A 27,080-nucleotide genomic window follows, 5' to 3' on the forward strand; every position below is an offset into this window, starting at 1 on the left:
CAAAAGTTAAATTTATTTCATTTTCAATCATATTGTAAAATTTGTTTATAAGTATAACATTCATCGAGTAGCAAATCTTGTTGTCACGGAGGCAGCATCACTTCTAAACAATTTGATTATTCTTCTGAGCAGAATGGTGAGTCTTGACCCAACTCTAATTCTTCAATCTGTCGAAGGGGCAGCCCAACTCAAATGCTACCATCACTACCAAAAAAAAAAAAAAAAGTGTTATTAGTGACTTGTCTATTGTGCAGGATTTTTTCACACGTCACCATTTGTTGACGTAACAGTTTTTCACACATTACCAAAGTATTTGGTAACGTATCAACTTTAACACGTTATTAAAATTGTCAATTTTTTTTATAGTTTTAGTTTGGAAAAAAAAAAAAAATACAAATGAAACATGTAGCAGATGAATGCCGGCGAGAGTAGTGGAGAGCTCCGCACCATTTGGTAAGGTGTCAAATTTGACACGTCATCGTTTCGAAAAATAAAAAAAAAATTGACAACTTTAATAACTTGTCAAATTTGACACTTTACCATTTGGTAATGTGTCAACTTTGACAAGTTACCATGTAGAAAACGAAAAAAAAGAAAATTAAAAAAAAAAATTGACAACTTTAGTAATGTGTCGAAGTTGACACGTTACCATTTAGTAACGTGTCAAATTTGACACGTCACCAAAAGGTAACGTGTCAACTTTGACACGTTACCAATGGGCATTGGGTTCCCTCTTTTTATCTTTTACTTTCTTCTTCCCTTTTTTTTCTTCCTCCCGCCTGTGCTTCTTCTCTCTTCTTCTCTTTTTCTCTCTCTCTCTCTTTTGCTCTCACGCCCTTGTCAGCTCTCTCTTCTCTCATATGGGAAGAAGAAAAAGAAAAGGAGGAGAAAAAAAAAAGAGAAGATAAGAAGAAAATGAAAAACAGAAGAGAAGATCTGACTCTTTTTTTTTTTTTTTTTTTTGCTGGGTTCGGGATTTTGAAATTTGTTTTGGTTGCTGGGTTTGGGTTTGGGATTTTGAAATTTTTTTTGCTGCTGGGTTTGAAATTTTTCTGGGCTTGAATTTTTTGGTTGGTTTGGTTTGATTTTTCAGGTTGAATCCGGTTGGGGAACGGACATTGTATACTTTAATGAGTAATTTTTCTGATTGATTTTTTTGTCATTTGTCTTAGCTTTTAAACCTATTGATTTTTCTGGTTCTTTGGTGTTGCAAGTTTCTGATTTTTGGTACTCTCCAACTCCATACAGTGAGTGAGTAGTAAAATTAGATTCTAAGTTCAAAACTTTTGAAATTTTTACTCAAATTAATTTTTGCTGTTGGGTTTGGATTTTTGCTGCTGGGTTTGAATATATTGATCTATTCCAAGTTCAATTAATTCTTTTTTTGTCAATTAAATTTTTATTTGTTGGGTTTGGATTTTTGAAAATCATATTCGAATATGATTTTATTTGAAATATGGGTTTGGAATTCCATGATATTATTTGAAAAAAAAAATTCCGGAAATAAATTTGAAATAATTTTTTTCTTTTTTTTGCTAATTTTTTAAACTTTAGTAACGTGTCAGAAATTGACATGTTACTAAATTCCTATTAGTAACTTCCAATTTTTTAACATGACACACACGTTACTAAGCGTTAGTGACGTGTCAACAGGCTTGACATCTTACCAAAAAATCATATTTTCGCGCATTTGTTTTGATCATGCATTTGAAGATGATTGGATTTAGCTTAATTAAGTATTGTTAAAAAATATGTAACGACCATTGGAAAAACGCTAGTCATATCTGCGTATCACTTCAAAATGACTAGTCAATTTGAAGTTTTTCTAGAATTCATTATAAAACTCAGCTTCACCTAGTAACAAAGTAATATAGGATTTAACATTCATGACTATCTTTTTTATAAACTACTCACTCTATCTGGGTTACTCACCTCTTCCCAATATAAAACTCGGATGTTTCAAAATATGTTGTAACTTTTTTAATGGATCATATTTAATTTCAAGTTTTTTTCATGAAAAATACATAGTGGAATTAAATTTGGACCGGCACCTAAACCCAGCCATGTGATTAGCATTTAGCAATAGAATATGCAGGCGTTCCTTACTTTCTTGAACACATCTTCATCCTTCAACTCAACTGGGAATCTTTACACTGGCACTGGTAGATTCAAGTGGGAAATGGTATAGGTTTGCAAATCGTTCATATTGATGCATCCAAAATTTTTGCTTCTTCCAAAAATTTGTTATTAAATATCATTCTTCATATTCCTGATATTAAAATTCAGAGAATCATGTTGGAAGGTGATACTGTCCAAATAGTGAATGTCGTGAAGTCTACTGAACAAAATTGGAGTAGATATAGTCAACTCGTGGAGGATACTTGGTGGGTCTTGAAATACAATGCAAAGTTGGCGGATTTGGGATTTGCCATGCTATACGAGGAAATTCTGCTACACATGAGTTAGTCAAAGTAATGGACAAACAAGTATGGATAGAGTTTGGTTAGGCGAGATTACTTATTGTATCTGTGACATTATTTTGATAGAGCGGCAAGCTTAAAATTTATGATTATGATTTAAAGTATAATTTTTTCAAAGGAATCGATGGTATTTTACTTTTTGGTTCGGAAAAATAAAAAGACTCAGGCTCCGTTTATTTCGACGTAAAATGATTTTCGTCCAAAAATATTTTTAGGGTAGCCATTTTCCCTGAAACTGTTTTCTGCCGAAAACATTTTTGATAATTTAGAGCTTAATATGATTGAATGAATATATATATATATATATTTGTGGAATTCCCTTAAGATTCGTCTTTTGTTTGAGCACATTCACGAATCTATTCACCCTACATAATTCATTTCAAAAGTTCTCTTTCCTTTTTTTTTTACCAAATTTTCATTTTAAAAATTAGTTTTTAAATAATTTGTCATTGTCACCATCCATTATATCTATTATTTTGAAAAATGTGCTTTCTCTCAAAATAACCAATATGTTTTCTTACTTCTGACTTTCGACTTCCGACCAGTAAGTGAATTTTTCATGTAATATATACGAGAGTTTATGGAGTAAAAATCAAATACACGTGTAAAATTATTCATTAATCACTTTTTTTTTTTTTTTTTTGAATAACTGACTGATCTTTATTCAAAAAATTCTAAAAAGGTACATAAAACATCTAGAGTCAGAGAGCCTCTAAAAACCAAAGAGCTCAAAAGAAAACTCTAAACATCAAGAGCAATTTGCTCTAAAGCAACTACATCATTAATAACATCCGGGATTTCTTCCATCCAGACACTATGTATTCCAATAATACCCACTGTTTTCGCCAAGATATGAGCTGCTTCATTTGCTTCTCGTCGAACATGTTCCACGCTCCAGCTCCTGAATCTCGGCAAAATGGTATGGATATCCTCGATAATCTGTCCAAACCTGCACCATGATGACCCACCTTTGATAGCTTGAACCACAATTTTGGAATCCCCTTCCAACAGGATGTTTTGAAAGCCCAAGTCGCAACAAAACTCCATTGCATTTAAAGCTCCCATAGCCTCTGAAACTGTAGAGTCCGGGTGACCATCAACCGCTAAGCAGGACGCAGCACATACCTGCCCCTTATAATCCCGAACGATAATACCCACGCCAAAGCTCCGGGAACCAGGTTTCACCGACACATCCCAATTTACCTTATATGTGTCAATAGTCGGTGCTGTCCACCGAAGTTCAGGGACGGTTTCACCTGTTCCCACAGCACCCATTTCCTCCTGTTGCTCGGAAATTTTTTCCCATGATTTCCATTGTGCCTCTGCATCCTGGGATAGCTTCAGTGGGTGCTTGAATAGACCTCCATGAGAGACTTCGTTTCTCCTGTGCCAGATAGCCCGAGCAGTGCAAGCAAATATCCCCATCTCCTCCTTGTTACACCTATGCATAATAGATTCGAAAATCTCCAAGAACCCCTCCTCATGACAAACAGTCTTTTGCAGAGAACGAATACTTGTGCTCCAAACATCTTTAGCCGCGGGGCAATGCCATAGTGCATGGGCAGTTGTTTCAACATCTTTTGAGCAGAAAATACATGTTGCATCCTCCAGCACCCTCCTCTGTTTCAGGTTTGCTTTGGTGGGTAGTATATTACTACACGCCCTCCATATGAAAACCTTAGTGGCGTTTGGCACTCTTAAATCCCATATGTTCTTCCAAGTGGCTTTATAACCCGATTGTTTGGATCCCTCACCGCAATTTGCTGCATTTCTCTCGATCTCTAGGTGATAAGCGCTTCTAACCGAAAATTCTCCAGAACTTGTAAAATTCTATATCAACCTATCGTGCTTGTTGTATCTGCTCAAAGGTAACCCACTTATCAGATCAGCCTCTTCTTCCCAAAATATCTCCTTCAGAAGAGGAACATTCCACCTTGAAGACACTGGGTCAATCAGCTCACTTACTCTTGCTTCTTTGTGTAGTATTTGGCATGGGGTCTGTATTTTATAAGAAGATGGATTTGTAATCCATTTGTCACCCCAAATAGAAACTGAAGTTCCGTCCCCTATTCGCCAAATCAACCCAGCAAAAAATAAATCCTTTGCCGCAAGCATGCTTCTCCAAGCAAGAGACGGTCTACTCCCCACCTTTGCCTCCTTTAAGCAAACCCTTGGAAAATATTTTGCCTTAAGGATTTTTGATGCCAAACTGTCTGGTTGATTTAGTAAACGCCATAATTGTTTTGCAAGAAGGGCTTTATTGAAAGCCTGTATATCACGAAAACCCAATCCCCCATAGGACTTTGCTCGCCCCATTTTCTCCCAACTCATCCAGTGAATTTTCTTTTCATTCTCCTTATTCCCCCACCAAAACTTCTGCATGATGCCATTTATTTCTTTGCATAGAGCTTTTGGGAGCAAAAAAATACTCATACTGTATGTAGGGATAGCTTGGACCACGGCTTTTAGTAATATTTCTTTTCCCGCTTGCGATAGCAACTTCGCCTTCCAATCCGTAACCTTTTTCCTTACTCGTTCTGAGAGATTTTGAAATTCTCTAATACGAGACTTCCCCACTAAAGCAGGGAGCCCCAAGTATTTGTCATATCTCTGTGTTGCTGGCACCCCTGACAGACGAAGAATGAGCTCTTTTACCTCCCTTCGGGTATTGCGGCTGAAAAATATTGATGTTTTGTCTCTATTTAGTCGCTGACCCGATGCTTTTTCATAATCTTCCAGAATGATTGTTAAGCGCTGCCAATCCTGAGCCGTGGCTTTACAAAAAATCAAGCTGTCATCTGCAAAAAATAAATGGTTTAAACGTGGACCTCTTGGGGATGTTGGAACTCCTCGGAGACACCCAGATTGTTCGGCATGCATTAATTGGGAACTTAGAGCCTCAACACATAAAATAAACAGGTACGGGGAAAGGGGATCCCCTTGTCGGATACCCCTTGTGGGCTGAATGTTACCTTCGGGATTACTGTTAATAATGATTGAAAACCTCACCGTGGAAATACACTTCATAACAAGACCGATCCACTTCTCACCAAAACCCATTTTTTCCATCACCCCCTTAAGAAAACACCACTCCACCCGATCGTAGGCCTTACTCATGTCTAGTTTTAAAGCCATATATCCAACTTTCCCCCACATCTTGGAGTGCATGGAGTGCATTGTTTCGTATGCCGCCAACACATTATCCGAGTTAAGTCTTCCCGGGATAAACGCGCTTTGATTGGGAGAGATGATATCATGGAGGATCACCTTCAATCTGTTTGCCATAGTCTTTGAAATAATTTTATACAAAACATTACAAAGACTAATAGGTCTAAAATCAGAGACCTTTAAAGGATTATTCTTCTTTGGAATCAAGGCAATATGAGTAAAATTCACATCATCACTAAGGTGCCCCGAATTGAAAATTTTTTTCACTATATTACATACCTCCTCTCCAATGATGGGCCAAGTATCATGGTAGAAGCAAGCGGGCAAACCATCCGGGCCCGGGGCTTGTTGACCACCCATCTGTGAGATAGCACAATATATTTCCTCCATTGTAATCTCCCGCTCCAACTGCTCGTTCATATTTTGAGATACTCTCATTTCCAGTCCTGATAGGCACTCCCTTAAACCACTTGGGTTAGATGAAGAAAAAATATTATGAAAATAGTCTGTGAAAGCACTGGTAATATCTTCAGGAGTAGAACATAAAATTCCATCTTTATTTTCAATTCGAACAATTTTATTCAATCGACGTCTTTGATTTACACTAGCATGAAAAAACTTCGTATTTTTATCTCCGTTTTTTAGCCAATGTTCCTTAGCCCGCTGACGCCAATGCATCTCCTCTTTTTCAATAAGATCATTTACCTCCTGCTGCAGCATAGTGATTTGTTCCCCATCCGGTTGAGCCTCATTCATTTGCAATATCTTCAGCTGCTCCGTTTTCAACTGAATTTGTTTTTCTGCCAGCCCTTTCTCCTTAATTTGCCATTTTTTAATCACCCTTTTACACCTCTCCACCCTTACCGAAAAGGATTGCCACGGATTGACCACAGATTTTTTTTCCCTCCAAACCGATTTTAGTATGTTGTGGTGGTCTTGTTTTCTCCCCCACCCAGCTTCATAAAAAAACCTTTTCTTCATTCTTCTGTGATCACTTCTTGCTATATGGAGCTGTACAAATATTGGAGCATGGTCTGAGGTTCGATTAGCCAATACCTCTACACCATAATTTTGAAAAGAGGACATCCATGTATGATTTGCAATGGCTCTGTCCAGTCTTTCCATAATAAAATGCCCATCCTCCCTCTTATTACTCCAGGTAAATTTAGGGCCCACAAACCCCAAATCATGGAGTTGGCAACAATCCATGGTTTGTTGGAAATTCCGAATCTGCCATCTAGGTCGTTTAAGTGCACCAAATTTCTCCGAGTCTCCCAGAATTTCATTAAAATCTCCCACGCACATCCATGCATTACAAGACAAAGAATGAAGGTGCTTAAGAAGCTCCCAAGATTCTTTTCTTTTGGACGCTTCGGGGTTCCCATAAAAACAAGTTAGAGTCCATTCTTGTGTCCCATCTTCACCCTTGATTTTTGCATTAATGTGACGTCAATTGTAGTTCTGTATTTCCACTAACCCATCATCATTCCAAAATAGAGCTAAACCACCACTCTTCCCTACACAATCAACCACAAAAACACTACCAAAACCCAATTGATACTTCACCCGTTCCACCCGAGATGCTGTTAGTTTGGTTTCCATAAGAAACACCAAACTGGGTTTCTTTTCCTTCACCAAGCGGTAAAGGTCGCGAACTGTCCGGAGGTTCCCAAGCCCCCGGCAGTTCCAGCTAAGAATACTCATGACTCTTGGCGGGGCTGTGCACCAGCCACCGCCAATAGATATTCATCACCCCTTGCATTCTCCACCACCATCTTTCCTTTTTTCATGCTGTTTTTTTTTTTTTCTGCACTCCCATCAGCCTCTGCAGGTCTCTTTCTCAAAGACAGCAACGTGCAACTCCTTTCAGTGATTCCAGCTTTTTTGTTTCGGGCCCTTTTCTTCCACGAACGCAGAGACCCACCAACATAAGAGGTAGGCCCATCTCTACCTGATGAATCTTCACTGTCCATGTGTGCTTGAGGCCCAAGTGACTCCTTCATCTGGACAGAAATCACACCCACGTCATTTTGAGTTAACGTGGCTTTTGGGATCCTGCTCCCCGAGTGTGCGTGGGGCTCATTTATTCCTACTCCAAATTGACGCAGCTGTTCCCCAGTAGTATCATCTCCACCGTAATTCTCTCCCCCATGTCCCTCGTCATTTCCAAGCTTGGAAGTAACGGATACGCTCCTCAAATCTCCTTGATCGCCCTCATTAACTGGCTGATCCCGCATTAAATTTCCAGACTCCCCATCAGGAAAATCTCCCGAAACAGCCCCAGAGAATTTTGCAGAGTTTAATGAATTCCCTTCTTTCCCGCACTGTGTCTCTTTCCTTGACGACTGGTCGTAACTGTCCAAATTTGTGCCCCTCGACGGCCGGAAATCAGTCGGCCTCGTCTTCGATCTAGGACCATACGAACAATCATCATCCTGGACAGAATCGTCACCACAGTATCCTTCCCTTCTTGATTCCGCTCGTCTTTTAGGAGAACCCGCTCGCAACCACGGCCCGTATTCATATTCCTTCGGCTTACCATGTTTCCATCGCAGTTCCTCATTCACGCATCCCCCTGCACCATGGCGAATGACCCCACACTGAGAACAAAATTTTGGAACCCTTTCATATTGGAAGGGAATCCATAACGTTTTGTTTTTCAGTTTAAGAATCCTACCTCTTGGCAAAGGCTTGAGAACATTTACTTGAACTTTTACACGTAAAAATTCTCTCCATCCAATGCCGTCTTCATCAGTGTCAACATCTTCAACAAGCCCAATGATAGCTCCCAGCTTGAACCCCATGTCTCTTCTCATACATGAGAGTGGTAACTTGTACATCCGAACCCAAAACGCCGCCGTATCAAAATTCATTTCACTTGGCGGCGTAATCCCGTCATATTCTGCCACTGAAAATAACTGACCTTCAAAAATCCATGGACGTCCCTCCATTACTCGGATCTTATCCCACTCGTGTTCAAACTCCATTAAGAACAGGTTTTCCCCAAGAACCTTAAACTCCAAGGACCCCGTCGGCCTCCATCCTCTTATTAACTTAGCCCTTAAGGTTCTCTTTCCAATGAACCGATCAGAGATAAGTTTTCCCACCAGACAATGGGAACCCTTGGCTGTGATCCCTTCCACATCCTCTTCTACCACTTCAAGCCCATCTTGCTCCTCTTCCGTCAAAGAAAATCTCCCCCAAAGTGCCTCCAACTCATCTGCCATCCCTATCACCGAAGCTTCCAGAAACAGATCACGAACAAAGAATGTTATTGATTAGCCTTCCCACTCACAGACCGAAACGTTTGTGATGGAAGAAATTTTCCCTTCTCCTCTAGGTTTCAGAGAGCCTTAGAGAGAAGTATTTGAATATGAAAATGTCAACTCATTAATCACTTTTTAGTGACACATTCATTGTCACATTTAATTAATTTCTCTTGTAGCTTTATAACTCCTTGCGCCTCTGGATTTTATGTGATAGATTTCTCAGATACATATTCAATTAATCAATATTTTACTTTCACACCCACGCACATTGTCTTATGTATAAATTATATTGTAAATTGTTATGGTAACCAATATAATATCTTTAATCATCTACGATATGTCCATATCTGCTCAAATTTTTTCCTGTAGTTTTGACTACATTTACTACTTGCAACGATGGCCGTCCAAAATTTAGCTTAGATTTTATAGGGTGGATAAACAATTTATGATTAAGCAAGTAACTAACTATTAACTAATAAGATGTATGGTGTGTTATTGTTATAGATTTATGTTGTTTTGTGAATTTTAGTTCTATTTGTTGGCTAAAATTCGGTGATCAAAATGGTGTTCAAAGTGCCAAAATTACATGGGCGTCCGGACGGGTTGCATGGGCGCCTGGATGGGTTGCATAGCCGTTCGGATGGACATGAGTGCCGCAAAGTGTTTCTTTAACCCGAGTGCTTCGTCTGCAAGCCCGTTTGCATAGCGTCTAGATGTGATAGATGAACAAGAAAACTTGAGAGTCTCGTCTGCACCGCGTCCGAACACGCCACACCAGGAGACGCTATGAAGCGATGTTGCCCTAGCCCCATCCGGATGGACATACTCCCCATCCGAACGACAATGTACGAGAACCAATTTTCTCGTGATATTCAAGTCCCATTTGAACGAACCCACTTACCGTCCGAATGGCCCGTAGCTTCTATGTCTATTTTACAATGTAATTGTGTTTTAACTAGACTAGGGGTCTTTAGGCTTTATATATAGATCTCTACAGATTTGTATAGGTACGAATTTTCACCAGAGAGTTCGTGAGAGGTTGTGCTAAGAGAGAGTTTATGTTGTGAGCTAAATTGTTCATCTTAGAGTATTTGTTGTTTGAATTGTGTGCTTTATTGAGAAATCTATTGGAAGGGTTTGATAAATGAGAATCACGTGTGAAGAAGATTGTGAGCAAGTAGACAAATTGGAGGCTTGTCAATCTTACAACGCCAAGGACTTGCAAAGGTTTGTAAGTGTTCCCCGTGTCTATAATCTCGGAATATTTTCTTATAGAAATTTCTTGGGTTTGGCTGCCCCGGAGTGGTTTACTTTTAGAACGATTTCTAAAAAGTTTCCTCTTTGTCACCAAAATCATTGTGTCTGATTGATTTACTGTTTTGTTTATTTTTGTGATTGGTTGTTTATAGATTGCTATCTATTAATTCTGCATTTTGTGTGATAAATACCTGCATAGCGTTTTTCAGTGATGTTAATTTCAATTACCACATGCTCTTTAGATGATTCTCTTCTTTTACCTACAATTATTTAGAATCAAGGTTAATTTCATCATGAGTATAGAATTTGTGGGTCAAAATTGTTTTAATTTTTGGTCCAAGAGAGAGAGAAAAAAAAAAAAGAAAAAAAAAAAAGGGCACCTTCAATGCAACATGTAATCATATATATATATAAAAGCCGAGTTTTGACGTAGGGAATGCTTAGAATTGCGACACGTGTCCTCCTAACTCTATTTCTCACGTCTCTCTCTCTCTCTCCCTCTATCTCAACTTAAATGTCTTAAACTTTTTTGAGAAAAATGTTTTCAACTAATTCAATGGTTTAAGACATTTAATTAATTGTGCTAACTCTCACTCTCCCATAATTTGTGTTTCAACCGTTTTTGTCTCTCTCTCTCTCTCCCTCTATCTCCTCTTAAATGTCTTAAACTAATTCTATGGTTTAAGATAATTAATTGTGCTAACTCTCACTCTCCCATAATTTGTGTTTCAATCGTTTTTTTTTTTTTTTTTTTTTAAATTAATTGTGCTAACTCTTTCCCATAATTTGTCATATATATATATAAAAGCCGAGTTTTGACGTAGGGAATGCTTAGAATTGCGACACGTGTCCTCCTAACTCTATTTCCCACGTCTCTCTCTCTCTCTCTCCCTCTATCTCAACTTAAATGTCTTAAACTTTTTTGAGAAAAATGTCTTCAACTAATTCAATGGTTTAAGACATTTAATTAATTGTGCTAACTCTCACTCTCCCATAATTTGTGTTTCAACCGTTTTTGTCTCTCTCTCTCTCTCTCTCTCTCTCTCTCTCCCTCTATCTCCTCTTAAATGTCTTAAACTAATTCTATGGTTTAAGATAATTAATTGTGCTAACTCTCACTCTCCCATAATTTGTGTTTCAATCGTTTTTTATTTTTATTTTTAAATTAATTGTGCTAACTCTCTCCCATAATTTGTGTTTCAACCGTTTTCTCTCTCTCTCTCTCTCTCTCTCTCTCTCCCTCTATCTCCATTTAATTGTCTTAAATCTCTTTCCCATAATTTGTGTTTCAATCTTTTTTTTTTAAAAAAATTAATTCTGCTAACTCTCTCTCTTTCTCTCTCTCTCCCTCTATCTCCACTTAATTGTCTTAAATCTCTCTCTTTCTCTCTCTATCTCAATTTAAATGTCTTAAACTAATTCTATGGTTTAAGACAATTAATTGTGCTAACTTTCATTCTCCCATAATTTGTGTTTCAATCGTTTTTTTTTTTAAAAAAAATTAATTGTGCTAACTCTCTCCCATAATTTGTGTTTCAACCGTTTTTTGTCTCTCTCTCTCTCTCCCTCTATCTCCACTTAATTGTCTTAAATCTCTCTCCCATAATTTGTGTTTTAATAGTTTTTTTTTTTTAATTAATTGTGCTAACTCTCTCCCATAATTTGTGTTTCAATCGTTTTTTTTCTCTCTCTCTCTCTCTCTCTTTCTCTATCTCCACTTAATTGTCTTAAATCTCTCTCCCATAATTTTATATCTGAATTCCTTTTTTTTTTTTTTAATTAATTGTGATAATTCTCACTCTCCCATAATCTCTCTCTCATAATTTATGTTTCAACCGTTTTTTTTTTAATATAATTTTATATTTGAACCTTTTCTTCTCTCTCTAAACTAATTATATGGTTTAAGTGTCTTAACTATTTCTCTCTCCCATAATTTTGTCTCTCTCTCTCTCTCCCATAATTTTCTCCACTTAAATGTCTTAAATCTCTCTCTCTCTCTCTCTCTCTCTCTCTCTCCCATAATTTATGTTTGAACCAATTTTTTGATTTTTTATTTGTAATGCATTGAGTTGTCTTAATAAAGAATACAAAAGGTTTTCAAATTCTCTATTTCTCTCTCTTTATTTAATTTTCTTTTTATCTTCTCTTGCTTTATGTTTATATCTTAATGTGAGATATATTATTATATATATATATTCATCATCATCATAATGCATTGAATTGTCTTAATGAAGAAAACAAAAAGTTTTCAAATTCTCTATTGCTCTCTCTTTATTTAATTTTCTTTTTATCTTCTCTTCCTTTATGTTTATATCTCAATATGAGACAATTAAAATATATGAGTTTTATTTGTAATATATTTAATTGTCTTAATGAAGAAAACAAAAGGTTCCCAAATTCTTTCTTTCTTTCTCTGTTTATTTTTCTTTTTCTCTTCTCTTGCTTTCTATTTATATCTCAATGTTCCTCTGTCAATTTCACACTCAAATCAGGAAAAAGACAAGACTACAAGAGAGAGTTTCTAATCGTTGTTTCTCAATGATTTCTTTTCTTTATTTTATTTTTTTGCAAGAATAGTTCTTTTCAATTTTCCAATCGTTGTTTCTCAATGAAAAATTATACTATTCTCAATGAAGAGTAGAATAGTTATTTTCAATTATATTAGTATTTTCATTTTATTCGTTTTTTTTATCTTTATTTTCGGTGCTTATGTTCTTCCATTTTTGTTTTTGTCCCGTATATTTTTTTCTAATTTTTTTTTTCTTCTCTTACTTTCTATTTATATCTCAATGTTCCTTTGTAAATTTTACAATCAATTTAGAAAAAGACGAGAGAGAGAGAGAGAAAGAGATTTGCATTGCTGTTTCTCAATGAAAAATTATACTATAGTTATTTTTTTGATATATATTTTTTTTCTAGAACAGTTCTTTTCAATTTTTCAATCGTTGTTTCTTAATGAAAAATTATACTACAGTTTTTTTTTTGTTTTTTTTTTAATCTAGAATAGTTATTTTCAATTAGTATTTTTTTTTTCATTTTTTTTTTATCTTTATTTCCGGTGCTTATGTTCTTCCTCTTTTTTTTTTGTCCCTTATTTTTTTCTTCTAATTTATATATTATTTTTGATTCAAATGATTACTTTTCTTTGGTAAATTTTACATTGAACTCAAGAAATAATAATGAGAGAGAGTTTCTTATCGTTATTTTTGGTTGATAATTTTTTAGTTTGTACATGTTGTTCATTGAGTGATTTAATTTTTTTTATCTGTTTACATGCTTAATTAATGGATGACATTGGTTTTTAAGGTTTCATTGGAATCGAGAAACGTATACAGTAGAAAAAGACAATTCTTTCAATTATATTAAAATTTTATTTTTAGTTTTTTATTTTATCTTTATTTAATGTATTTATGGTCTTCCATTGTTATCCCTTAAATTTTCTACTAATTTATATATTATTTATTCAAATTGAATATTTTTCTTTTGTAAATTTCACATTGAATTAGGAAATGATAGTGAAAGAGTTTCCTATCATTATTTTTGGTACGGTGTAGGATGCTTTTTTAGATTATGTCAATGTTCATTGTGTAGATTTTTTCGTCTTTGTTTTCCTGTATGTCTTAAAATTAGTTTCATTTACTTTATATATGTGAAGGATGGCTGTTAAAAAAAAAAAATTGGTTATGTTCTTCCATTTTTTTCCCTTAAATTTTATACTAATTTATATATTATTTTTTCAAATTGATTAGTTTTCTTTTGTAAATTTTACGTTGAATTAAGGGAAATGATAGTGAAAAATTTTCCTATCATTATTTTTGGTACGATGTATAATTAGATTATGTCAATATTCCTGCCAATGTTTTTTATCTCTTTCATTTTTAAAAAGAAAAATTAAACTACCAACATTCTTTTGTTTACAAAATTAGTAAACATAACTGTAATCAAATATAAATATGCTCATATATTTTAGAACACTTCTTTATTTTTGTTAGTGTAATAGAAAAATTTCTCAAAAAAATTGTTTATGAGGAGAAAGTTCAACTCCTGAAAGACAAAAGTTTACCATAATGGATTGTGTAGTGGAGGAGAAGTGGTGTCATTGTTGGAATATAATGATTAATCAATCATTTTGTATAATTGATTAATCTATGTTTTTATTTTGAATTTTTTTTCCTTTATATTTCATTTTAAACTACATATATGGGAACAAATATTTAATATGTTTCAGTTTATAAGAACTAAAATTTATGAATTTTTAAAATTTAATTATTAGATATGTATTGAGTAAAACTATGGTTTAAAAGGATCTTATGAACATTTGTCATTTTTAGTAGCTAATTAGTTAATTAAGAGAAGAAAATAAAAATTGTTGTTGATAATCTTTTAAAGAATTTTTGAGTAAATTACAAAAAAAAAAAAAAAACCCGGCGCGTAGCACGGGCTCTAAGCTAGTATTATATAATTAAATGGAAATGTAAAAGAGCTGTTTTGGTTTTCTTTCCCCTTTTCGGTTCATGCGGTAAAATATATTATCTAAATCTCTAATCTCCATTCCAGGACATGAATATATATACTGTTTTTATTTCATGGGCTGTAATCCATTCCATAATAATGGCTTTCAATATGAATCCAAAAAGGCAAAAACTATAAGAATCAGCGACCCCCCGAGAGAAGCGAATCTGCGACGGGAGACAAAGGCGTGAACGCAATGTCCGTTGGAGCCGGAGAAGACATGGTAAACGTTAAGCCGCTGGCACAAAGACCAACCGACGGTAACTCTGGAAAATGAACATCCCCCTCCAAGAATTGCACAACTTGGCGCATGCTTGGCCTGGCTGCAGGCTCTGAATTGGAGCACAGCAACCCAAGTTTCAATACCAACTCTACTTCCTCTACTGCATAATCTGTACCCAAATTTGGATCCCTTGCCTCAAGAATTTTGCCTTGGTTCCAGTGAGAAAGCAAGCAATCCACCAAAATGATATCCTCTGTTCGCCCCCATGGCTCTACAGGTCTTCTTCCACAAGCAACCTCAAGGAAAAAGGCACCGAAGGCAAACACATCGGTGCTTGTTGTGGCCTTGCTGCTTCGAGAAAGCTCTGGCGCAATATACCCAATGGTTCCAGCCACATGGGTCGTTTGAGGGTCACTTCCATGGTCATAAAATCTTGCAAGACCAAAGTCTCCTAATCTAGCGTTCAGTTCACCATCCAGCATGACATTACTAGCCTTGACATCTCTGTGAACAACAACTTGGTCCCATCCTTCATGTAGATAAAACAACCCCGACGCCACACCTTTTATAATTCCAAATCTCTGGCTCCAACCCAGAGTGAGCGTAGGCTGGTGAAAGAGGTACTTGTCTAGGCTTCCATTGGGCGTGTAGTCATACACCAAAAGCAGCTCTCTCTTTCTGCGGCAATACCCCAAGAGTGGTACTAAATTCCTGTGGCCGAGCCGACCCATACTCACAATTTCTGCGACAAATTCTCTCATTCCCTGTCTTGATTCATGGGAGACCCTCTTCACAGCAATTTCAATTTTGGAGGTCGGTAGTACACCTCTATACACCTTACCAAATCCACCCCTACCCAATACCTCTTTCTCCCTAAATCCTTTTGTGGCAATAAACAGATTTTTGTATTTGAATCTCTGAGGCCCACAGTCGAGCTCCCAGTCTTCCAGCAATTCTGCAAACTTCCTCTTCCTTCTTATGACATAAATTACACTTGAAATTGCTACCGAGACTAAACTAACAACCATCACAAGCAACCCTATTGTCAAAAATTTAGATCTGGGTTTACCTCCAATTCGAGGCAGCTTGGGAAGTTGAGAGAGATCAAGATCTGGAGCCTGGCCGTTCACCTTGAAACTCCAACCCGTAACATAATGGGCTGTTAGGACTGAGCCGGTTGAGGAAGAGAAGCCAACATACATGTTGTCTTTAATGATTGGTGAAAGATCACGGGACAAAGACAAGAGCGGAGTTATGGGTTTTGTATTGACATTCATTGGAGCCAAAGTGACCTCGATTTTCTTGTCGACACCATCATATTCCACCCAAACTCGCATTTGGCGGCCGCTGAAAAGACTCAGATACCTAAACGAACCATTGTTGTCAGCATAATATCCTGCAGGAAAAGATTTGTCGGACGTCAACCCATTTATATCAATCCCAACATGGTTATCATTGATGTCACCAAACTCGTCGGTCTGGATGGTATCGAGCTCTATGACAACAATATTATTGGTGGCATTACCATTGTTGCTATCATTGAAAAGGCCAAGGTACTGGCTTGGCAGAGCTCCTGGTAGCGCTCTTGTGGGAGCAACCACGAAAGCAATGCCATGGCCACTCAAAGTGCGATATTCAGAAATGATAGCAAATACAAAGGTTGTAGAGAAGGAGGAAGCGGTGCCATTCAAGGATTTCTTGAAGCTGACCGGATAGGGGTAGAAAGCATGACCCTTCAGCTGTCTGGTGTCATTGGTGAGCCTCAAAAGGCCATTAGGGGTGATTTCAGCTATGCCGTCTAGGCTTAGATTTGCTGATCTAAACCCATACAAAGCTCACCAGGAGAGGCAGCAGGATTGCAAGCTTGGGAAACATGCCAATTTTTTTTTTTTTTTTTTTTTTTGCATAAATCGCTCTTCTCACTACTTCTTAGTTTCACTTTCTTTTGAGTACAGGAAATGTGGCCTTGCTTTACATATATAGAAGAAAATAGGTCCCGTTTTGTCGACATCCCAAATTGAATGGACAAAAATTTATTACAAATAAATTTACTGCAAATTCAAAGTGACATATATGTTCCTTAGCATGTAAAAATTACATATTTTTTTAATAATTATGAAACACATATTTTATGATAGCATGTGTTTACCACGTGTTTCTTTTTTTTAATAGTACTTCTCATGTGTTTTTTTCAACATATATCATTTTATTAGATTAATTTGTGACGCCATTGTCAAACTAGTAGTCATCTTATAGTCGTGTTGTGCTAAATTAAGTCATGCACGTGTGTGGCTTGTGTTGCACTTATCTATGGAGTTGACATGATTGAAGTTCAAATGATAGTAGAAGAGTCCAGGATTTTTGAATTCTATCGCCTTCTCGTAGTTGAACTCTTAATAAAGTCTTCATTTTATTTTATCTTATGGTTTTGTTCTTTTATCTTTTATTTATTATTCAATACGTGGTAGTTAGTTTATATAAGGTGATATAATGTAAATTAACCAAAATGAACAATGATTAAAGTATTTTTATTTAGTTTATATATATTTTCACAAAAAAAAAAGTGAGTAAAATTGTCTACATCATTCTGACGATAGAGAGGGAGAGCATTCTCATCCTGCTCTCTATTTTAATAAAATTCTTACTTTAAATGCTTTCTATTTTAATAAAATTCCTACTTTAAGTGCTAAAATGCATAAATACTCAATTTTTAGCATCCAACCGGCTCCCTTTTGAGGAGCATGATCACTTTTCACTCCCTACATATTAATAATAAAAAAAAAAAATTAAAAAATTAAAAATTAAAGGGAAAAATTATATTTAGTTCTTTGGTTTTTATTCAATTTAAATTTAGTCACTTAGTTTTCAATTTTAAGAATACAGTCTTTAGATTTTGCCCAAATATAACATAAGTCAATTTGTCATTTTACCGTCAAAATTAATGATTTGTAATCTGCTACATGTTTCATTTGACACGTCATGAACACTTCAATACAATGTCACATTAACAAGTGTTAAGTCATTCATTAAAAAAAAATGAATCTATTGCATTGAATTCTTGACGGATCCGTTAGCAGGGCATTGCATTGGAGTGTTGAGACTTGAGATGGACATTGACGTGTCAAATGAGACACATGTAGTAGATGACAAACTGTTAATTTTGACGGTAAAGTGATAAAGAGACATTCTAAACTTAGATAAAACCTAAGAACCTTATTCTTGAAATTGAAAACTCAATGACTAAATCAAATTAAAATCTAAGGATTAAATATGATTATTTTTTTCAAAAATTAAATTCTCTCAACTTACGATTTTTTTTTTTCTTCTTCTCTCCTCTCTCTCTCTCTCTCTCTCTCTCTGTCATTCTTTCTCACGCATGCATGCTCTCCCAAAACTCACAAAAATACTTCATTCCAGCTCTGGCTCCGTTAGGAAAATATAAATTCTGAAAATATGACTGCTAGAAAAAAAAAAAAAAAGACAAATTAAAAAAAAAATGACAATAAGGAAAATATAATTTCTCAAATATATAGATAATATTGGAGACAAAATAAATAAATACTTAAAAAATAATATTTAAATACAAGATCCTTAATTTGGGGAGCACGATGTAGCATATATATATATATATATATATATATATATATATATAGGTACTTTGAAAAAATGAATAATTTAAATAGAAAAAAATATAAATATTTTCTTCAAAAAAAATAAATATTTTTAGAAGAGGCTATATATATATTTTTGCGCACAAAGTTTGGCTCCCATAAATCCATGAGTCACCCACGAAGTATATATAGTCGGCAAACGATTTTCAGCCGCCACAAAGTACAAAATAATGAAATGAAATATCAACGGATGACGGATCCCTCATTTTCTTTCTCTCGTTTTCTCTGGACGGAATCTCTGATTTAAAAAATTATAAAGCTTAAATGATAAGATTGCAAGTAATATGCTCAATATTGGTCGTTGAATGATGGAAAGCTGATTTAAAGTGGCAGCCACACGATCAGCTGCCATTCTTGAAGAACAATGGGCAAAAATTAAATGAGTCAAACGTTTGCCACTTGTCATTGGTAAAAGCCACATATCCAGTGCCCCTTTTTATGTGCTGTAAGCCACTTACGATCCCAGTAGCCTCTTCAATCATATGTCTATATCTGTTTTAGTTCCTATCATGTTTCTGTAGAGCCTCGGTTATCTGAAGAACGTCACCTTCCGAATCCACCTGTATGTATCTCAGCTCGCCACAAAACTTAGCGACTCTCAACATGGTTGTAGCTTTTGCATTACTAGGGTCAATAATAAAGTCCTTCGGAGCCGACAAAAATAGCTAACACCATTACCTTACAATCTCAGACTATGACACCAATGTCCATCCTCTTATATCATGTGTCCATAGTTGCATGCCAATTAATTTAGTCGAGACTTGGGGTATGGAGAATCACATTGGAGGGTGAAGCGGTCCAAACAGTAAATGTCGTGAAGGCAACATAAGGAAATTTGAGTAGATATGGTCAACTATTTTAGGATACTAGTTGCATCTTGAATACGATGCAAAGTTGGGAGATTTGTCTTTGTTAGACGAGAATCAAATTCTGTTGTACGTAGCCAAAGTAGAAAAAGTTTGATTAGAATAGATTCTTAATTGTAACTGTAACTTAAAATTTCTTACTAATTAAGAATTTGAGACAATAGGCTATTGTATCTAAAACTCTAATCTCCATCCCTACAGCTTCGGTGAATGTGTTTGTGCTCTCCTCTCCTTCTGTTCCTGTTTCAGATCATGACATTGCATTTTTTGACTTTAACTTCTTTCGAGTGGTTGTTTCTGTTTTCTAGCAGGGATTCTTTTTTTGCTCCTCAAACTGCTTTATGTGGCCTCCTTGAGAGGACCGAAACACTTATTTGTCCCATTTTCAATATTTAATTTGTATGTATTTCTGTACTTCATTTTAATTTTTACATTATTTTAAGGATGGTATTGGGGAGTAGTCCACTCATTTTTCGGTGTTTTGCTCTATTGTACCCTTTCCTTATTCTATTAGCCAAAAACAAAAAAGGAAAAGCAAAACCCCTCAAATCTCCTTTCCTGTTATGATCATATATTTTGCAACTTTGCATGCTCTAACATCCGTCTACATAGATGCAATGTGACTATGTGAGGAAAATAATTCATTAGTGTTTTGGATTCATATTGGAAGCCATTATTAAGGAATGAATTTCACCCATTTGAAAAAAATAAATAAATAAATAAAAAAAAAAAAAAAGTCTACATATACCGCACAACCTTAAAGAAATAAATTGTACGTAGTTCGTCATTATATCACAAACAAACTCAGAATGGGTAGCAAATACTTTAAGAATCAGCGACCCTCCAAGAGAAGCGAGTCTGCAACAGAAGACAAAGGCGTGAACAAATTGTCCATAGGAGCCGAAGAAGAAATGGCAAACGTTAAGCCGTTGGCACAAAGGCCAACCGACGGTAACTCTGGAAGACAAAAATCCCCCTCCAAAAACTGCACAACTTGGCGCATGCTTGGCCTAGCTGCAGCCTCTGAATGAGAGCAGAGCAACCCAAGTTTCAAAACCAACTCTACTTCCTCTGCTACATAATCTGCACCCAAATTTGAATCCCTTGCCCCAAGAATTTCGCCTCGGCTCCAGTGAGAAAACACCCAATCAACCAAAATGGCATCCTCTGTTTGCCACCGTGGCTCTACTGGCCTTCTTCCACAAGCAACCTCAAGCAAAAAGGCTCCGAAGGCAAACACATCGGTGCTTGTAGTGGCCTTGCCGCTTCGAGTAAGCTCCGGCGCAATATACCCAATGGTTCCAACCACATGGGTCGTCTGAGGGTCAGTTCCACGGTCATAAAATCTTGCAAGACCGAAGTCTCCTAATCTAGCATTCAGTTCACCATCTAGCAAGACATTACTAGCCTTGACATCTCTGTGAACAACAACTTGCTCCCATTCTTCGTGTAGATAAAACAGCCCCGAGGCCACACCTTTTATTACTCGAAATCTCTGGCTCCAACACAGAGTGAGCGTAGGTTGGTAAAAAAGGTACTTGTCTAGGCTTCCACTAGGCATGAAGTCATACACCAACAGCAGCTCTTTCTTTCGCCGGCAATACCCCAAGAGTGGTACTAAATTTCTGTGGCGGAGCCGACCCATGCTGGCAATTTCTGCAACAAATTCTTTCATTCCCTGCCTTGATTCATGGGAGATCCTCTTCACCGCAATCTCAATTTTGGAGGTAGTTAGTACACCTCTATAGACCTTACCAAATCCACCTTTGCCCAATAGCTCTTTCTCCCTAAATCCTTTTGTGGCAACAAAAAGATCTTTGTATTTGAATCTCTGAGGCCCATAGTCAAGCTCCCAGTCTTCCAACAATTCTTCGAACTTCCTCTTCCTTCTTATGACATAAATTACACCTGAAATTGCTACCGACGCTAAACTAACAATTATCACAGGCAACCCAATTGTCAAAAATTTAGATATCGGTTTACCTACTAATATCGGAGGCAGCTGAACTTGAGAGAAAAGAAGTTCTGGAGCCTGGCCATTCATCTTAAAGCTCCAAGCCAGAGCATAATGGTTCGCTAGGCGCTTGCCAGTTGCGGACGAGAAGCCAACATACATGTTGTTGCTAATGATAGGTGAAAGATCGCGGGACAAAGACAATAGGGGAATTTTGGGTTTACTGACATCAAGAGGAGCTAAAGTAACATTGATTTGCTTCTGGACACCATCGTATTCCACCCAAACTTGCATTTGCTGCCCACTTATAAGGCTCAGGGTCCTAAACCCACCATTGTCATCATCAGCATAATATCCCACTCCAGCAGATTCTTCGGACTTCAACCCGTTTATATCAATCCCAACATGGTTATTATTGATGTCGTCAAATTCTGGGTTCCTGGATGTATCGAGCTCTATGGCAACGACTTGATTCTTGGGATCACCAGAGTTGTTAGAATTGAAAAGGCCAAGGTACTGGCCTGGACTACCTGCCGGGAGTCCTCTTGTTGGAGCAATCACGAAAGCAAGCCCATGACCGCTCTCAGTGGCATCTTCAGAAACGATAGCGAAGACGAAAGTCGTAGAGAAGGAGTAAACGGAGCCATTCGACGAGTTCCTGAAGCTTATTGGATTGGGGTAGAAAGCATGACCCATTTGAAAGTTTGTATTATTAGTGAGCTTCAAAAGGCCAGTGGAAGTCATTTCTGCTATGCCGTCTAGGCTTAGATTTGCCGACTTAAACCCGACGAAGGTGAAGCTGGTATCTTGGGATGATACGAACCTGATTAGGAGAGACAGAAGCAATACTAGCTTGGACATGAACATGGCTATACTGTGCATCCGCTTCCTCTTTTGACGGTTTCATAGTACTACTTTCAAGTTTATATGTATTTGATGCCATCTATTGCTATAACAAAATCAACTATTTGTACAATTTTCAAAGCACCATAAAGATATATGTGACTCATCAGAAAAGTACAATTTGTTAGCCTTTTTTTTTTTTTTTTTTTTTTTGTAAATACTTCAATCCATAAAACAATTGTAAGCTTTATGTTAAGAACAACTTGGTATTTGTAACTTGAAATTATTTCATACATATAATTATAAAGCTACTACTCAATTAATTATTGCTTCATAAGTCGTTTTCACCAATGAAAATAGTGAGCAAAATTATTGACTATCTAATCTACATCATTATTACAATAGAGATCACTCAGATCAGGATGTGTTTGCGCATTCGCTACCATAATCCATAAGTCACCCACGAAGTTTCGCCCAATTTGCCGAGAAAACCATTTTTAGCCGCTTCAAACTTCCAAATATCAACGTTTTTATGTGGGATCTCTCATTTTCTTTCACTCTTCTTTTCCGGCAGAATCTCTGACTATAAAGATTAATACTTAAATGCTAAGATAGTAGGTAATATGTTCCATCCATATAGTCGTTAAATGTTGGAGGCTGATTTGAAGTAGCAGATCAGTCGCCATTCTTGAATAACAACCTTTGCACCTCTATGTGTTGGGAAAATTGATATTTTATTAGAAACCAATTTTCCACCGGACCTTTATGCGAAAGGCAAGTTTGGAAAGAAAATACACGAGAACACACACATGTCCATAAAGAGTTTACGTGGTTTGACAATATGCCTATATCTACGGGGCGTGATCCGGTCTCCTTCTTTATTATTGAGAAATATTGAGTATTATGATCCAGGCCTGAACTGCTCAAGTTTAATATCCCAAACCCAAGCCATTAATCCCTTGTACACCCCACTCAGCTGTCCCTCTCAAATACCCAGTAAATAAAAACTCTGTACACTTTGTAAATGCTACAAAGTGCTCTCACCAATTTAGATTTTTCGGATGATCTCACTCAAGGACTACATGTCCTATTATAGATGCTTAATTATGAAAAATAGGAGAATAATTTTAATCCAATTGCTGCTGGAAAAACAAAACCATCATGAATACAAAGTCTTTAATTTCCATGATGAAGATAAACATTGCGGTCTACATGTTTACCCACACACGTTTTCTCCAGAAATCCAATTTCAAGTTGTTCTTCAACTCCTTTTAAAACTAACCTTATCCTCTTATAGATAAATAGGATTTGGGCCCACTAACTTGAATATTGATATTTTTCAGCAATTATCTTCACACTTGTTGACAATTTGAGCCATTATCACTACAAGAAAGATACTCATCAGGGGCGACTTATTAGGGGCGACTCAAAAGTCGCCCCTAATACTCAACTATTAGGGGCGACTTTCAAAGTCGCCCCTAATAGTTCCGTATTAGCGTCCACCTCGAAGTAGACGCTAATAATGGGTCGAAAAGTTGACTATTAGCGTCCACTTTACAGTGGACGCTAATAAGTCGACCCTAATATACGCGCGGGAATTATCCTAGGGGCGGGAAAAATTTAAGCGGCGAAAAAAAAACTTTTAGGGTCGACAATAGTCGACCCTAATACTTAACCAATAGCGTCCACTTAAGTGGACGCTGAAAGATGGAAAAAAAATAAAAAAAAAGAAAAAAAAAATCACATAAAAGCTCAATAGGGTCGACTTTGAGAGTCGACCCTAATAGTTAGGCATTAGGGTCGACAAAAGTCGACCCTAAAGAGTGCGTAGAAGAATTAAAAAAAAATTTAAAAAAATAAATTTGATGACCAATAGCGTCCACTAAGAGTGGACGCTATTGACCTATTATTAGGGTCGACTTTGAGAGTCGACCCTAATAGTTAGGCATTAGGGTCGACTTTTGTCGACCCTAAAGAGTGCGTAGAAGAATTAAAAAAAAATTAAAAAAAATAAATTTGATGACCAATAGCGTCCACTAAGAGTGGACGCTATTGACCTATTATTAGGGTCGACTTTGAGAGTCGACCCTAATAGTTAGGCATTAGGGTCGACTTTTGTCGACCCTAAAGAGTGCGTAGAAGAATTAAAAAAAAATTAAAAAAAATAAATTTGATGACCAATAGCGTCCACTAAGAGTGGACGCTATTGACCTATTATTAGGGTCGACTTTGAGAGTCGACCCTAATAGTTAGGCATTAGGGTCGACTTTTGTCGACCCTAAAGAGTGCGTAGAAGAATTAAAAAAAAATTAAAAAAAATAAATTTGATCACCAATAGCGTCCACTAAGAGTGGACGCTATTGACCTATTATTAGGGTCGACTTTGAGAGTCGACCCTAATAGTTAGGCATTAGGGTCGACAAAAGTCGACCCTAAAGAGTGCGTAGAAGAATTAAAAAAAATTAAAAAAATAAATTCGATGACCAATAGCGTCCACTAAGAGTGGACGCTATTGACCTATTATTAGGGTCGACTTTGAGAGTCGACCCTAATAGTTATGCATTAGGGTCGACAAAAGTCGACCCTAAAGAGTGCGTAGAAGAATTAAAAAAAAATTTAAAAAAAAATTTTGATGACCAATAGCGTCCACTACGAATGGACGCTATTGACCTATTATTAGGGTCGACTTTGAGAGTCGACCCTAAAGAGTGCGTAGAAGAATTAAAAAAATATTAAAAAAAAAATTTGATGACCAATAGCGTCCACTACGAATGGACGCTATTGACCTATTATTAGGGTCGACTCTCAAAGTCGACCCTAAAGATTGCGTAGAAAAATAAATAAAAAAATAAAAAAATAAAATTTAAGCTAATAATTAATTATAAGATAAATATCACATTAATGATCTTTTATACTAAAAATTTATTAAATTTAAATTTGTTGTTAATATTTTAATAATAAAAACATATTTAATATTTGACTCATCCAACATATAATTTGATGCAATATCTCCTTCCATTAGGATTTGGCGTTAAAATGTTATTTCCCAAAAATTTACCTCCGATAATATGTCATTATTTATTTTATATAAATTATCGGATATTCGATCGATCGTGATAGGATCAAATGATCGATCAAACTTCAAACAAATTAAAGGTTCGTTCACACATCCGTTAGGTCCTACTGCATTTGTTCGATTGATCATGATAGGATCAAATGGTTGATCAAACTTTAAACAATTGAAATTGAAGGTTTGATCGAATATCCAATCAATCATAATGAATTAGTTCGATTGATCGTGATAAGATCAAATGATTGAAACAATTGAAAGTGAATTAATTCGATTGATCGTGATAGGATCAAATGATCGATCAAACATCGATCCTACTGAATTCATTTGATTGATCATGATAGGATCAAATGATCAATCAAATATTCGATCGATCCTAATGAATTAGTTCGATTGATCGTGATAGGATCAAATAATCGATCAAACATCCGATCGATCATAATGAATTAGTTCGATTAATTGTGATAAGATCAAATGATTGAAACAATTGAAAGTGAATTAATTCGATTGATCGTGATAGGATCAAATGATCGATCAAACATCGATCCTACTTAATTAATTTGATTGATCGTGATAGGATCAAATGATCAATCAAATATTCGATCGATCCTAATGAATTAGTTCGATTGATCGTGATAGGATCAAATGTTCGGTCAAACATCTGATTGATCCTAATGAATTAGTTTGATTGATCGAGATAGAATCGAATGTCCGATCGATCCTACTGAATTAATTCAATTGATCGTGATAGGATCAAATTATCGATCAAACATCCGATCGATCCTACTAAATTAATTATATTGATCGTGATATGATCAAATGATCGATCAAGCATCCGATCGATCTAGGTGAATTAGTTCAATTGATCGTGATATGATCAAATGATCGATCAAACATCGATCCTATGAATTAGTTCGATTGATCGTGATGGGATCAAATGTTTGATCAAGCATCCAATCGATCCTGGTGAATTAGTTCGATTGATCGTAATAAGAACAAATGATTGATCGAATATCCGATTGATCCTAATGAATTAGTTCGATTGATCGTGATAGGATCAAACATCTGATCGAATCCTCCGATCGATCATAATGAATTAGTTTAATTGATCATAATGAATTAGTTCAATTGATCATAATGAGTTGTTCGTGATAGGTTTGTTCACACATCCGTTAGGTCCTACTGCATTTGTTCAATCGATCATGATAGGATCAAATGATCGATTAAACTTTAAACAATTGAAATTGAAGGTTTGATCGAATATCCGATCAATTATAATGAATTAGTTCGATTGATCGTGATAAGATCGAATGATTGAAACAATTGAAATTGAATTAATTCGATTGATCGTGATATGATTAAATGATCGATCAAACATCGATCCTACTGAATTAATTTGATTGATTGTCATAGGATCAAATGATCAATCAAATATTTGATCGATCCTATTGAATTAGTTCGATTGAGATCAATCAGAATGAATTAGTTCGATTGATCGTGATAGGATCAAACATCCGATCGATCCTAATAAATTAGTTTGATTAATCATGATAGATCAAACATCCGATCGATCTTGGTGAATTAGTTCGATTGATCGAGATAGGATCAAATGATTGATCGAACATCCAATCGATCCTACTGAATTAATTTGATTGATCGTGATAGGATCAAATGATCGATCAAACATTTAATTGATCCTAATCAATTATAAATAATCTATTAATTATTTATAAAAAAAATATATATATATATATCGTGTGAATGGTA

At 36.0% G+C, this 27,080-nt stretch overlaps 2 protein-coding genes and 1 pseudogene across 3 annotated transcripts in view; all 3 read right to left on the reverse strand.

The window, feature by feature from the left end:
• The window catches only part of LOC132192308 (uncharacterized), a 69,400-nt gene that overhangs the window by 14,751 nt on the left and 27,569 nt on the right, over positions 1–27,080 (reverse strand). The gene's annotated exons all lie outside the window — the stretch shown is intronic.
• LOC132161766 (L-type lectin-domain containing receptor kinase IV.1 pseudogene) lies at positions 14,745–16,718 on the reverse strand (annotated as a pseudogene).
• LOC132192029 (L-type lectin-domain containing receptor kinase IV.1-like) lies at positions 20,190–22,398 on the reverse strand. Of its 2 annotated transcripts, XM_059607213.2 has the most exons (2): positions 21,430–22,398; positions 20,190–21,354 (listed from the first exon to the last, which is right to left on the reverse strand). In XM_059607213.2, the coding sequence occupies exons 1-2, from the start codon at positions 22,280–22,282 to the stop codon at positions 20,279–20,281; spliced, it is 1,929 nt and encodes a 642-aa protein (XP_059463196.2). In that variant the 5' UTR covers positions 22,283–22,398; the 3' UTR covers positions 20,190–20,278. The 2 variants fall into 2 exon arrangements, with proteins under 2 accessions (XP_059463196.2, XP_088367239.1); XM_088511113.1 differs by having other exon boundaries at positions 20,190–22,398.

This window comes from Corylus avellana, chromosome 10 (genome assembly GCF_965113065.1).
Source record: "Corylus avellana chromosome 10, dhCorAvel1.hap1.2, whole genome shotgun sequence".
Lineage (NCBI taxonomy): Eukaryota > Viridiplantae > Streptophyta > Magnoliopsida > Fagales > Betulaceae > Corylus > Corylus avellana.